The sequence below is a fragment of the Nicotiana attenuata genome, unplaced genomic scaffold, assembly GCF_001879085.1.
Source record: "Nicotiana attenuata strain UT unplaced genomic scaffold, NIATTr2, whole genome shotgun sequence".
Lineage (NCBI taxonomy): Eukaryota > Viridiplantae > Streptophyta > Magnoliopsida > Solanales > Solanaceae > Nicotiana > Nicotiana attenuata.
This window is the reverse complement of record NW_017673123.1, coordinates 125563-140356: the sequence shown is the minus strand read 5'-3', so window position 1 is coordinate 140356 and position 14794 is coordinate 125563. Positions and strand designations below refer to the sequence as shown.

The 14794-nt window shown below is 38.2% G+C and overlaps 2 protein-coding genes across 2 annotated transcripts; one reads left to right on the top strand and one right to left on the bottom strand.

Annotated features, from left to right (window-relative positions):
• The first annotated feature begins 6078 nt into the window (after positions 1 to 6078).
• Positions 6079 to 8319, top strand: LOC109215512 (oxygen-evolving enhancer protein 1, chloroplastic). Its single transcript, XM_019379586.1, has 2 exons — positions 6079 to 6443; positions 7398 to 8319. Exons 1-2 carry the CDS (start codon positions 6201 to 6203, stop codon positions 8151 to 8153), a joined length of 999 nt encoding a protein of 332 aa, XP_019235131.1. The 5' UTR covers positions 6079 to 6200; the 3' UTR covers positions 8154 to 8319.
• A 1653-nt stretch (positions 8320 to 9972) lies between these two features.
• Positions 9973 to 12689, bottom strand: LOC109215514 (pentatricopeptide repeat-containing protein At1g20230-like). The gene has a single exon (XM_019379588.1). The coding sequence runs from the start codon at positions 12501 to 12503 to the stop codon at positions 10443 to 10445; it is 2061 nt and encodes a 686-aa protein (XP_019235133.1). The 5' UTR covers positions 12504 to 12689; the 3' UTR covers positions 9973 to 10442.
• Positions 12690 to 14794: the final 2105 nt, after the last annotated feature.

Genomic DNA, 14794 nt, shown 5'->3' with positions numbered 1-14794 from the left:
ATAAGTTTCGTCAAAAATCGACAAGTTTGGAATGTTATAACATATTATTATTTTGGGGTGAGACTAGGGTGATTAACATGATGAGGAGGTTAATTTATGAGTTATTGTAGTCGTATGATAGTCGTGTGTTATGTTTTTAAGTCAAACGAGTTATGGAACAAAAGTTAGCAAAGGTCATCACAAGTTGCATTCATAATGTGCTGAAATTTAGGTCAAATGTAGATGCACTTTTCTCCCAATATACTTGGAATCAATGGATGATCTACATATCAAATTGAAGATCAACGAGTCTAATTTCCAACGCATTAAACCGTTCGTCAATACGATATCGGAGTAGAGAGATATTCGTGTTTTCGCGAGACCGCGCAAGCAGCTCCCAATGGGACCCACTTAGGCGGTGGTTGACCTACTTCAATTTATAAACGATTTGGACGCCTATTTTTCACTTATTTTCAACTCAACTTCGTCTCCAAACTTCTCCTAACCCTTCTAAACAGATTCCACAAGGGTTTGAAGCGATTCCAAAGTGATTACACCATATTTCAACATCAAAACTTAGTTCTAGTGAAGAACAACACCTCTTTGAGGTTGTGTTGTCATTGAGGATTGTTGTGGGCTGTATTTGGATGAAATTCCAAGTTGCTGCTGCTGTCTAAGGTGAGTATAACAGCCTACTAATTGTTCTTAAGCTTGCTTGTATGTTGGTTAAGTTGTTAGGATGATAAACTACAAGATAGTACTTGGATTAGCTTAAGTCACTTCTATGGTGTTGTATTGCTATTGAGGGTTGTTGTGAGCTGAATATAACTTGGATTTCGACTTGAAGTTACTATAGGAGTTGTGTGTATTGTCTTCTTGCATGTGCTTAAGGTTATCTTGATGTTGATTAAGTTAAATGGATGGAGTAGACATGAACTAGTGAATAAAGCTACTAATTGAAGATAGTTGGAGTTGAGGATTGTTTTCTTTGTTTTAAATATATGGTATAAGGATGGAATCATTGATGAATGACTTCATTATCATGTTAATGATACTGTTAAATTAATGTAAGAAGTCTATAAGGGGTGATATGGGCTATACGGATTCCAATCGGAGCTTGCCGCTCGTCGTGAAGTAGTTGTGACTTGTTGTTGTTATATGGTGTCTTGTTATTGATATTTATAGGTTGCTGGACTTCCCTGGCTGTTGTTGTTGGTATATGGTATTGGAGGAGGCCCTTGTTACAAGGGAGATGCTGCCCGAATTTACGTAGACGAGCTACTAGCTTAAGTTACAGACTTAGCCTTTGCTCAACACTGATTTTGAATCTCCTTATGCTATGATAGATCGAGTTGACTTGTTTGAAGAGTTGCTTAGAAGGTATTAAGGACTCAACATGTTTAAGGTATGTTAAGGCTCTTCCTTCATTCTTTTGGCATGATCTAAAGTGAAACGAACATAAACGATACGCTATTTCATAATGAATCTACTCCTAGCAACTAAGGTTGTCCGTGTTATTCTTTCCTTACAAAGTTATTCCAAGAAAGTATATATGATCCTTGAGTCCTAGTGAAGTTCATATTGATGGTATGATGTCCATAATGTTAATCGATGGTGCAATGACCTTATGTCACTCCCAAAGGTTTAGAACGTGACTCCATGATTCCAGCATGCATTATATATGTATCTACTTTACTCTACCGAGCCGCGCTATAGTCGGCCGGGTATGGCACCTATTGTGCAACCACTGATCAGTTGGATTTACCGAGCTCCACGTGGCTGGGTACGATTCTACCGAGCCTTATGATGGCCGGGTACGTTTTTACCGAGTCCTCTTTGAGGCCGGGTATGATATGATGATGATGATGCCCACAGAGGCGTATTTTTTAAAAGCTTATGTATATATATGTATTATGCATTTCATGTCAGTAGCCCCCAGAGGCACTCAGATGTTACAGGTTGTATCTCCTCTATCTCTCTTTACGTTACTGATCTTGTTTATACTTTCCTGCCTTACATACTCGGTACTTTATTCGTACTGACGTCCCTTTTGCCTGGGGACGCTGCGTTTCATGCCCGCAGGTTTCGATAGACAGATTACATTCCTCCTAGTAGGCTATCATCTCAGCGAAGGTGTTGGTGTACTCCACTTGCTCCGGAGTTGCCTATTTGGTCAGTATGCTTTTGATATGTATTGATTGGTATGGCGGGGCCCTGTCCCGACCTTTATGATTTTATGTACTCTTAGAGGCTTGTAGACAGATGTCAGGTGTATGGATACTTGTATGGCCTTGTCGGCCTATGTCTTGAGTTTACAAATGGTCATGTCGGCCTTATAGGCCCGTATGTCACATGTATAAGTTTGTATATCATGTTCGGTCATCATATGTTGAGTATTCCCTTATGTTTTATTCTTGTTATCTCATGACATGTTTTCTATCTCATGTACCCTTGATAGTATGATAAGAAAGATATGTTACGTTGGTACTCGGTTGAGTAAGGCACCGGGTGCCCGTCGCGGCCCTTCGGTTTGGGTCGTGACAAATTTGCTTCATTCTCATTTCCTTAAGAGAATGTGATAAAAATATGTGATAACTCTAAAAGAAGACAAAATTATTACCGTGAAGGTATCGATGGATGTGGACGTGGCAATAGACGAAATTATAATCGTCATCATTGTGATAATGAGAATAATAAGGATTCTCAAAATAATCCTTCACTCTATGAAAGTAATATTTGTCAATGGTTTGACATGAGATTTTATAAAGCATATATAGATGATTATGGTCCATTCATGATGTGAATGTGACAACATCTGATTTATGAATACATATTCATTCGTGGAAGAATATGAATGTGCTAGTGGTAATGAATATACCACACTCACCTCTAGAATGAGGTTTGAGGGGAAATAAAAAAAATAATGTCATTATTATGGCATGAATGGTTATTGGTCACATACCTATTGTACGCCAAAATATTTTGCCGATGTGATTATTAAAAGACAACGGTAATGCAAGAAACAGATCTTGCATATAATTTTGACCATAACCATAATGGTATAACTTTCTCTTTAAAAGAGATATTCACCATATGGATGTTGATGAATATGTGGTACTACAAAATTAATTGAGAACTCTGCAAGAGCCAATTATACTATTTTGGAGAAACACAATTGATTACCAATAGGGTATTGTGTTGTAGTAAGTCTCAAAGAAACTTATTTAGTTTCCAAAGTATACACGAAAGCGGCCGATTATATTGAGACTATAAATAAAGAAAAGATTTAATATCTTCTATTACTACAACTTGTACCGAGATAATATGTATGTGAAAAGCTACCCGCTTTATTCTCCAGTTTGTACTATACAAATAAAATAATACCACACTAAAGTGAATGTTTATTGATAAAAAAACCCATATCATAATAAACTTGGAGTTTATTGATAATTGCACACGTCATGGTGTAAACCTGAAGTTTATCAATATTGACAATTTATTCAGTTGGCATAATTGGTTTAGCCATATCAATTTAAGTATGATGTGCAAAAATAATAGAGAATTCACATGGGTAAATATTAAAGAACTAGAAAGTTCTTTACGAATTCTCTTATATTGCTTGTTCTCATTAATTAATTGACCAACTAAAACTGGGATAGAATCCCATGAATGCTGGAAATATCAAAGGTGAATATTGGTCCATTCACCTGCCATGTATACCACATAAGATGCATCTATGAGATGGTTACATGTGCAACCCGCAACATGGTGTTTTGCGAGGTAACTTGCTCAATATTTAATTTAGAGCATATTCCAGTTTTTTTATTCAAGATAGTTCATCTTGATAAGTTGGTTTACATCACAGTTGGTTTGACAAAATAATTTATTGAGTGCCTCCACTTAATAGCTAAACAATTGCTTATGAGAACAAAGTTATCTATATCAGTTTGATATACGTTATATACCAAAGTATATTATTTTCTCCCCTCACAAGTGGTTCAGGGTCAGGAACCAAATAATTCATTCTTTTTATTATTGATGTGCGGTGTATATTTTGTTTAACACCATAACGCACAAAGGTGGATTTTCAAAGTTGAGGAAGCAAGTTAGTTTTTCTAACATGAGGGGGAGAAAGGATAAACAGTTGAGAAAAAGTTACGTGGAATGAATTATCATTTCTACATCTAGATCCTCGAATAAGATAATATGAACTTGAAGTTCATAAAAAGATAATTCATGTGTAATATATTGCAAAGCATGCCAGACGCATTTGCTAACCCAAAGAAAGTAACTATATTCTCGTTGCAAATGCTCCTATTAAGTCCTAGAAGGACAAAGTCTTATGGTACGCTTAAAGCGTATACACAAATCTTTTTCAAATAAAATTTTTGATATAGAAGATGAGCTATGATCAAAATGATCATAATAAGGAGGCAAGTGATCTAGAAGATCACGTGACATAACACTTCATAAAATCTCATGAGAGATTCAGGTACCTGGATATATGAATGAAGAGATCTCTATGTTATGTCTATATGAAAATAAGGAGGTTGGAACCGATATAAAATGTTTGTCGACGACATCTATAATAGCGCTAAATATATATGAGGATCATAAGTCTGGAGAAACAATTCAAGTAGAATTTGGTTTCATATGAAAGACATATAGTTCTGGACATGTAGTTCAAACACTTGAAAGTATAAAGTCAATGGTATGTGCAATCAGTTTTCGATATCTTATTTGTCTAGCATGACATGAAAACTTGATATGCATCTAATTAAAGTCTATTATATGACTTAACTTATATGACAATCCTTGAAGGATTTAAATCGCTTAATGCATATACAATACTTGGCCCTGAAGTACCATATCCTAAGTGCAATTTGTGCACATATGTATATTGCTATTATTATAAGCATGATAATATGATAGCGAGAATCTCTATGGAGATATTGAAGAACCATTCCACGACATTATATGAAGATATTACATATCTATCAAGAATGATGATTTCAAGGCTCAACATATTCATTCAAGTTAATATGGCTGATTTGATTATTAAATCTCTACCAATGATCGTTTGAAGATGGTGCAAAAGATTTGAATGTGAAGGCTCAAGGATGTGAATTGATGCTCTCATCAGGGGGAGTTAATACGCATTCTACTCTTTTTTCCTTACAAGGTTTTGTCCCACTGGGTTTTCCTTGCAAGGTTTTTAACGAGGCAACCAGAAGGGGTATTGTTAGATATGTGTACTCTTTTTCCTTCACTAGAATTTTTTTTCACTGAGTTTTATTTTAGTTAAGGTTTTAACGAGGCACATTATCTGTTGAATAAACATTCAAGGGGGAGTGTTATAAATAGAATTTTATTTATGGTGAATGTCTATATTTAGAGAGATTCTAGGGATTATTACTTGGTGGCTAAGTCACTCTTTCCCTACAAATAGATGGTTCTATTGCATTGTAATTCATCCCAAAATCAATAAGAATTCTCTCCCTACTTTTCTTTGCAATATTGTTCTTCTTCTTTTATTGTTTTATTATAACATAATTGTCTTTTTCTTCACCTTTTTTTTGAGTTACTTCTGATTTTTCCAAAAAGGCTTTCGTCTTACTTTTCAGAAAATAAAAATTACTTTAAAAACCAAAAAGAATCGTTTAAGACCTTTTAAATCTTTTTTCCCAAACCTGAACAAAAACAAAGAGGCCTGGTAGTTGGTTTTCTTTACTTCACCTTTTCATAAGGGTATTCCGCTCATATTGGTAGACCGTATAGTTTATCAATCTAATCCTCAGACACGCAATGTTTATACCAAAACACACAGTCTAGGAAGGAATTTACTAGCTTAAGTGATAAGTCGAGGTGAAAAAAACATTAACTAACATTGATAAATCGAGTGTCAATAAATATTTTACATTTTTATCTTCAAATAAGGCAAGACGCGGTAGTCCACTAATTTCCTGGCAAGATTACAAAAGGGAGTATCTTTATCCTAAAGACTAACTTTGCCACGTTGCAGGCCACCAAATAATAGGCTAATGCTCAAACCAACCAATGAAAAATAGCCCTTATCCTATCTCTTATCTTACTCACAGCAAAGCCACCAAAATAATTTGTCCAGCCTCTCATACAAGCCACTTCTTACTGCCACTCAACCACTTCCTAAAAAGCAGAAACAGAGAGGAGCAGAAGACTTTGATCAAGAAAAGGGTAAAATTATGGCTGCCTCTCTACAAGCAGCTGCTACTCTTATGCAACCAACAAAGGTTGGTGTTGCCCCAGCTAGAAACAACCTGCAGTTGAGGTCTGCTCAAAGTGTGAGCAAAGCATTTGGTGTTGAACCAGCTGCAGCTAGGCTTACTTGCTCTTTGCAAACTGAACTCAAGGACTTGGCTCAAAAATGCACTGATGCTGCCAAGGTTGCTGGTTTTGCTCTGGCCACTTCTGCCCTTGTCGTCTCAGTAAGTTGCTTTTCTTACTCAATTCTGCCTGCCTCATGTCCATATTTCCCATATATCCAGTGCTTTTTCCTGCATAATAAAGTCATAAATTCAGACAGCACAATTTAGGTATTGCATGAAGGCTCTAGTCACCAGACAAACAAATTAGCAGTTTCTCATCATCATTCCGTTAGGATCAATCTAAGCAAATTCATCACATTATGTATATGATTCAACATGCCAGCAATTAAATAACTTATTAGATATACAAACAACCAATGAAAGATGTCACGAGATCCCCCGCTTTATGGGGGGGTTGCCCTCAACGTTAAGGAACATGTACTTGGGTGTATGTGCGACTTGTTTAGATCATGAGTAGGCACAAAAGCAAGAAAGCCACTTTTACACATAGTGATTAGTACCGGTGAATGGGATAGGATGAAAGAAGGAATTCCATTCATTATTAAAAAAAAGAAAAAAAAAAAACTCTATCATAATCCTCTATTGTGTATGAAGTTTATGGTTTCCGTTGGTGTAAAACCAATCACCTGAGTTTAAGATCATAAGAAACACTACAGCTGGATCAGAGATGAATGCTACCTTACCAGTATGGCACACCGATGATTCTAATAGCAGGTAACATTCTTCGAGCTTGTAGGCCTTATATTCTTTTCCAAATATCTAAATCAGGTGCTTGAGGATACGTAGAAATACTTTAGAGGGCTTCTTTACCATTGTCACCCAATATATACACACAATAGCACCTCCAATAGTAAGATCAGTCTATATCCAATCATCCAATCTCTTCAAAAATTTCCATTGTTCATTTCTGGACATTCATGTAGTCATCTGTATTTCAGGACAAGCATCCATGTTTCTGTAAGGATAAACTGTTTTAGGGATTCTGTCTAAATTAAATTTGAAATTCTTGTTTCTCATGCAAAAATTCCTGAAGTTTGTCCACTTGGCTGCTAGGGAGCAAATGCTGAAGGAGTTCCAAAACGTTTAACCTTCGACGAAATTCAAAGCAAGACATACATGGAAGTAAAGGGAACTGGAACTGCTAACCAGTGCCCTACCATAGAAGGAGGTGTTGCCAGCTTTGCCTTCAAGCCAGGCAAATACAATGCCAAGAAATTCTGCTTAGAGCCCACATCATTCACGGTCAAGGCAGAGAGTGTGAACAAGAACGCACCCCCTGATTTCCAGAAAACCAAGCTCATGACACGCTTAACCTACACCCTTGATGAGATTGAGGGACCATTCGAAGTGTCTTCTGATGGCACTGTTAAGTTTGAGGAGAAGGATGGAATTGATTATGCTGCTGTTACAGTTCAGCTTCCTGGTGGTGAGCGTGTGCCCTTCCTCTTCACTATCAAACAGCTAGTGGCAAGCGGCAAACCAGAAAGCTTTAGCGGTGAATTCCTTGTGCCATCATACAGAGGTTCATCCTTCCTTGACCCAAAGGGACGGGGTGGATCTACTGGCTATGACAACGCTGTTGCATTGCCTGCTGGAGGGAGAGGAGACGAGGAGGAGCTTGAGAAGGAGAACGTAAAGAATACTGCATCTTCTACAGGAAAGATCACCCTGAGTGTTACCCAGAGCAAGCCAGAGACCGGTGAGGTCATTGGAGTATTTGAGAGCATTCAGCCATCTGATACTGATCTCGGTGCAAAGGTCCCCAAGGATGTGAAAATCCAGGGTATCTGGTATGCCCAACTTGAATGATGGAGAGATTCTAGAATGTGTATCATTTCTTGGTCTGAATTTGTTTGTAAGTTACAAGGTTAAACTTTCTCTGACTCAATTTGGACAAGCATTGGAAAAACTATCTTGCTGTATATTATCAAGCTTGAGTAATATTTCATGCTAATAGCCAGTTACAAACATTGCTAATGCTTGTATTTACTCAGAAGTACTGATCATCACAGAGAAGTGCTAATTAATGACAGTCTATGTCCCCTCGACGCCACAATAATCAAAATATGGGAATGTGTTACAGCAAAGGTGAGCTCAATCTTTGTTCCCCACAATCATCAAAATATGGGGATGTTTTCAATAAAAGTGTGCTCAATTAAGTAATTTTTATGTCATTAAGAGATCTTAAACCATGGCAAGGAGTACATAGCTAATAAGTAACAAACAACTTAGTGCCCATCATTCCCCGGGAGCATTTCCCGGTCGTTATGGGATTACACCAAGGCTCTGCGCTTAGCCCGTTCTTACTTGCATTGGTGATGAATGCATTGACACACCATATTCAAGGGGATGTGCCATGGTGTATGTTATTTGCTGATGACATAGTTCTAATTGATGAGACGAGGGTCGGTGTTAACGAGAGATTGGAGGTTTGGAGACAGACCCTCGAGTCTAAAGGTTTCAAATTGAGCAGGTCTAAGACAGAGTACCTGGAGTGCTAGTTTAGCGCTGAGTCGAGGAAAGTAGCCAGGGACGTGAGGCTTGGATCCCAAGTCATCCCCGAGAGAGATAGCTTCAAGTACCTTGGGTCAATGATTCAGGAGGACGGAGAGATCGACGAGGATGTCACTCACCGTATAGGGGCGGGCTGGATGAAATGGAGGCTTGCATCTGGAGTCTTGTGTGACAAGAAAGTGCCACCGATACTCAAAGGTAAGTTTTATAGAGTTGTGGTTAGACCGGCCATGTTGTATGGGGCAGAGTGTTGGCCGGTTAAAAACTCCCATATCCAGAGGATGAAGGTAGCAGAGATGAGGATGCTGAGGTGGATGTGCGGGCACACTAGGATAGACAAGATTAGGAATGAAGATATTCAGAAGAAGGTGGGTGTGGCCCCTGTGGATGACAAGATGCGGGAAGCGAGGCTCAGATAGTTCGGGCACGTGCGGAGGAGAAGCCTTGATGCTCCGGTGAGGAGGTGTGAGCGGTTGGCCATGGTGGGTACGAGAAGAGGTAGAGGGAGGCCTAAGAAGTATTGGGAGAGGTGATCAGGCAAGACATGGTACGACTGTAGATTTCCGAGGACATGGCCCTTGATATGAAGGTCTAGAGGTCAAGCATTAGGGTTGTAGGTTAGGGGGTAGTAGAGCTTTCCTTACTTCATACCGGGGGTGAGGCGGGGTTGGATTAGGGTTGATCTTAGATGGCTTGTAGTTTATGTTGAATCCACACTATCCTTGCTGTTTATCTTAGCCCCGGGCCTTAAATACTGGTTACTGTTATTGCATGTCATTTATCTTTTGGTTGTTATGCTTCTGTTACTATTACGGTTTATACTGGAGTTACTAATGAATTGTCTCTTCTTATTTTTTTATTTCCGTCTTTCTGAGCCGAGGGTCTATCGGAAACAACCTCTCTGCTCTATCAGGGCAGGGGTAAGGTCTGCGTACACATTACCCTCCCCAGACCCTACTTTGTGGGATTTTACTGGGTAGTTGTAACTTAGTGCCCATCACAGACCATGCAGTGGTAAAGCAGATGAAATTTGCAACTAAAGTAGAAACAGACAGACAGATGGATAGAAATCAATACCAAGAGAAATAAACAACGGAACCAATATAAATTCTTACTCTTCCTTGATTTAAGTTCCCATGAATAACAATCATCTTATTGTATCAATATTGACCGGCAAACATATACAATTCGTATTATAGTCCCAGGTACCAAACCTGGCAGTAGCACCTTTTCTTCTTCTTGCTTAGGACTTTGCCACTCTGAAGAGACGACCTTCAGACATACAATGAGGTGACTAAAGGCGGTTAGAATTGAATTGTTACATTTTTGCATACAACACTAGGCTGTAGAACCTTTGTGCTGAGTGTATGTCACGAAGCTAGTGCTAGCAAAGTTTTCTAAATCATTAGTTGCAACCGCAAGCATGGTCACAGTGGATGACATCTTTAGACTTATATTTTCCTTGGAGAAGAACAAAAGGAATCTTCTTCATATAGTATTATCAGCTTAGATCCCCCAAGTATCCCTTAAGAATTTATTATACTTGCAGCTTATCAAGTTTAATACTTAATGGCATTTGTTATTTCACCAAAAATCTCTACAGGAGCATAACCCATCCTTAAAATGGTGAAATCTTAGAGGATCTCTCACAATGATCTGCACTCCAACAATTTTGGCTAAATACTTAATGGCATTATGGCAATCTCCACATATTCTCAAGTTTTTGAACACCCTAATTGACGATGCACCATCCAAATTAAGAATCCCAAAGGCAACAGCAAGCCTCTCGCTATGATTGCACAAACTGTATTCCTTCTCCTCTGCATCAAGATCTTGGCCAACAAGGTCTGTACAGGGTAAATACCCGGCTAACTTCATCTTTTCACCTATTTCAGCCAAAAAGCTGTAAATCTCTGCAGTCTGAGCATTATTCTTGTCACCGACAACAAAGGTATGCACTTTGTCTTTCACTTGAATCCAACTACAACCAGGAAGTTTAATAATTCCTCTTTCTCTCATCAATTTCCTAATTTCTGAGGCCTCCTCTCGTAGTTTGGCTGCTTCATAGATGTTGGACAACAAAACATAGTTCCCTGCATTTTCTGGCTCAATCTCCAACAGTTGTTTTCCAGCAGCTCGTGCCAATTCCACGTTCTTGTATACTCTAGAAGCACCAAGCAATGCTCCCCAAGCACTAGCAGTTGGTTTCAGGGGCATGTTTTGGATAAAATTATATGCCTGTTCTAGGCGACCAGCACGGCTTAGAGCATCAACCATGCACGAATAATGTTCTGCATCAGGTTCAATTCCATGCTCCTTGCTCATTGAGTAAAAGATCAAAAGACCCTCGTCTACCAGCTGTGAATGGCTGCAACCCGATAGCACGCCAGTAAAAGTAACAGAGTTGGGTTTCACCCCCAAACTTACCATTTGATGAAAAAGCATCAAAGCTTCCTCTCCTTTCCCATGCATTGAATTTCCAATAATCATTGTATTCCAAGCAATAGTATCTTTTTTTGGCATCATATAGAAGACTCTTTTGGATAGTTCCAGGTCACCACATTTAGCATACATGAGTACCAAAGCAGTGGAGACTGTCTCATCTTTCAAAAATAAACGGCGAATGATAAAACCATGAATCTCTGCACCTCTTCTTATGCTTCCTAGATCTATACAAGTAGGTAACACACTGGTGATTGTGATTTTATTTGGTTTTGCACCTGACTGCTGCATTTCACGAAGTATTTGAAGCGCCTTGTCTGTTCTTCCACTTTGCATGCACCCACCAATAACAGAATTCCAGGAATCGTGATTCAGTTTAGTTCCTCTTTTTCTCAACTGATCAAAGACATGAAGTGCTTTGTCACATTGCCCATTTGAAAAATATGCTGACATAATGACGTTGCATAAAACATAGTCAAACTGATGCGTACTATCAAATACTGACTCTGCTTGTTTGATACTTGAACAACTAGCATACATGTCCACAAGAGCACTGCTAACATACACATTATCGTGTATCCCATTCCTAATAATATAACCATGAATCTCTCTACCCAAATTCAAACTTTTCAAATCCGAGCAGGCAGGAAGTATAGAAGACAATGTAACAGGATTTGGCCTCACCCTATTTAACCCCATTTCACGGAATATCCTTAGCGCCTCTCTTGGAAGTTTACAGTTAACATAGCATGAACTCATCGACGTCCAAGAGATTACATCTTTAGCACTTAAATTATCAAAAACCTCTTTTGCACCTTGAATGTATTTACACTTGCCATACATGTCAATCAATGCATTTCCAAGGAGCAAATCACAGTGATATCCATATCTAATTACATCTTGATGAATCCCTTTTGCCTTTATAAGGTTGCCCAAAGTAGCACAAGTCTTGGTTACTGATAACAGTGCTAACTGATCAGGAAGAACTTTCCTTTGCCGCAATTCGTCGTAGACTTTCAATGCTTCTTCTGGAAAACCCCTCTTCGTGTATGTGGTGATCAAGAGCGTCCACGATCGTATATCTGGTTCGGGAATTTCATCGAACAACTGACGGGCACGTCGTATATCTCCATGAGGCTCAAGAGCACGCCGGAACTGGAGGTCCAGACTAGGCCGAATGCTTGAGGGTAGCTTTGAGAGCATGTGCTTTACTACCCTAATGGTGGATGCAAGTTCACAGGTTTGTTACAGCAGTTGATGTAGCAGTATTTTGTAGCAATGCAGAGAAGTACTATTGGCTTTATTCGTTGTCCATAGACGTTAGTGGCAGTTGGGTTTAAAAGGCTTAGCTAGCGTTTGGCCATAGATACTAAATTTGTTTTGAAAAATCTGATCGGTATGAAGTTTGGTTTGAAGATGAAAATGTGTTTGGACATACGTTTTCAAAACATATTTTTCAACTTTATTTTGGAAAAACATGTATATAATTTCCAAGTTTTGGGATTTTGGCCCAAAATCATAGCTGATTTTGGGATTTGAAATTTGGGATTTGGGATTTGACCAAAATATGAGCAAAATTTATAGCCAAACATGAGTTTTGAAAATAAATTCCAAATTTATTTTGGCAAAACTCATGGCCAAACGGGCCTTAGTTGTTTCTTATTACATTTCAGTTCCTTAAAGTTTTAGTTAATTCACTTTAAAGTCCCACCGGTGAACTGTACAATTTAGCTAGCGTTTGGACATAGATTTAGTTGAAACTTGAAAAAATAATTTTTGAAGTAGTTTTGAAAAATAACTTTTGGAAGTTGAAATTATGTTTGGACATGCATTTTATTTGAAAAAAATTTGAAGTTTTGTGAGTGGGAGAACAAGTTTCACCCAAAATCTACCCTAAACTAGATTTTGGGAATTCGAAAAATAATTTCAGAAATTTTTCAAAAATAGATCATTAATCTATGAACAAACAATGTTTTCAAAAAAGATTTGAAAAAACGTTGCCAAAATGTATGGCCAAACGGGGCCTTAATTACAGAGAATGATTTTGCTTGAGCATATTCTTTATGCTAGAAGTCAAATAAATGTAACTCGAAGAAAAATAACTTAACGCCTTAAGAAAAGTCATTTTTTCTCTTTAAAGAAAATTATTTTGTAATAATCAAACACTACGAAATGATATTTTTATTAAAAAAGCATAAATATTTTTTTTTAAAAATGACACTTGTCATGCCATAGTGACCCTAAACATCGGACAAATATATGCTAACCAAATATACATAACTTCCATAACATTTTCACCGTGCTACAAGATTGCTTCTCAAATAGTATGTACAGTGAGACCTCTCTATAACATCATCCGTATATAATAACATTTCACTATGGGTGTATTTTCCAATTTTCCCATGTTTGGTTGGCTTAAATTTTTTGGAAAATATTTTCCTTATGAACTCATTTTGTTTTCCTTATCAAGAGAAGGGAAAATATTTTTCAAAACTCCTTGTTAACCTTCTCTACCCTCACCAACCCACCCCACCCCCTCTCTCCAAAAAAAGTTTTTTTTTTTCAAATTTCAGTTCTTCCATTACCACCCACCCTACTACCCCTCCACCCCACCCCACCCCACCCCCTCCCGCAAAATTTTTTTTTACCTTATTTTTTTTATTACAATTTCAAATTTCTGTTTTTTCGTTTTTCTGCACCACCACTCCCCCCCCCCAACTACGTCCCCCCCCCCCAATCTAAAAAAAAATATTTACTTTTTTTTTGTAATTTCAAATTCTGGTTTTTCGTTTTCTCGACCCCAAACCCCCACCCACCCCCTCCCCCCGACCCCCACCCCCGTAAAAAAATATTTTTTAATATATTTTTCAGATTTAGTTTTTTTAATTTATCAATTTAAAGGTTCAAAATTTTATAAGTTCCAAAATTATGAGTTCGGAGGTTTATGTGTTTGGAAGTTTACAGGTTCAGAAATAAAGTTTACAACAACAACAACAACAACCCAGTAAAATCCCACAGAGTGGGGTCTTGGGAGGGTAATGTGTACGCAGACCTTACCCCTACCCCGATAGGGCAGAGAGGCTGTTTCCGATAGACCCTCGGCTTAGAAAGACGGAAAAAAAAACAAGAAACAAGAAAATAAGAAACAAGAAAAGACAATTCATTAGTAACTCCAGTAGAAACCGTAATAGTAACAGAAGCATAACAACCCAAAGATGAATGACATGCAATAACAGTAAGCAGAACATAAGGTCCGGGGCTAAGACAAATAACAATGATGGTGTGGATTCAACATAAACTGCAAACCATTTTAGATCGACCCTAAACAACCCCACCTCACCCCCGGTAAGAAGTAAGGGAAGCTCTACGACCCCCTAACCTACAACCCTAATGCTTGACCTCCAGACCTTTCTGTCAAGGGCCATGTCGTCGGAAATCTGCAGTCGTTCCATATCCTGCCTGATCACCTTCCCCCAATACTTCTTAGGCCTCCC

Coding starts and splice junctions, on each gene's coding strand:
- LOC109215512 (XM_019379586.1), top strand. CDS start 6,201: ATGGCTGCCTCTCTACAAGCAGCTGCTACTCTTATGCAACCAACAAAG. Junction 6,444..7,397: donor CTTCTGCCCTTGTCGTCTCA/GTAAGTTGCTTT, acceptor CTTGGCTGCTAG/GGAGCAAATGCTGAAGGAGT.
- LOC109215514 (XM_019379588.1), bottom strand. CDS start 12,503: ATGCTCTCAAAGCTACCCTCAAGCATTCGGCCTAGTCTGGACCTCCAG.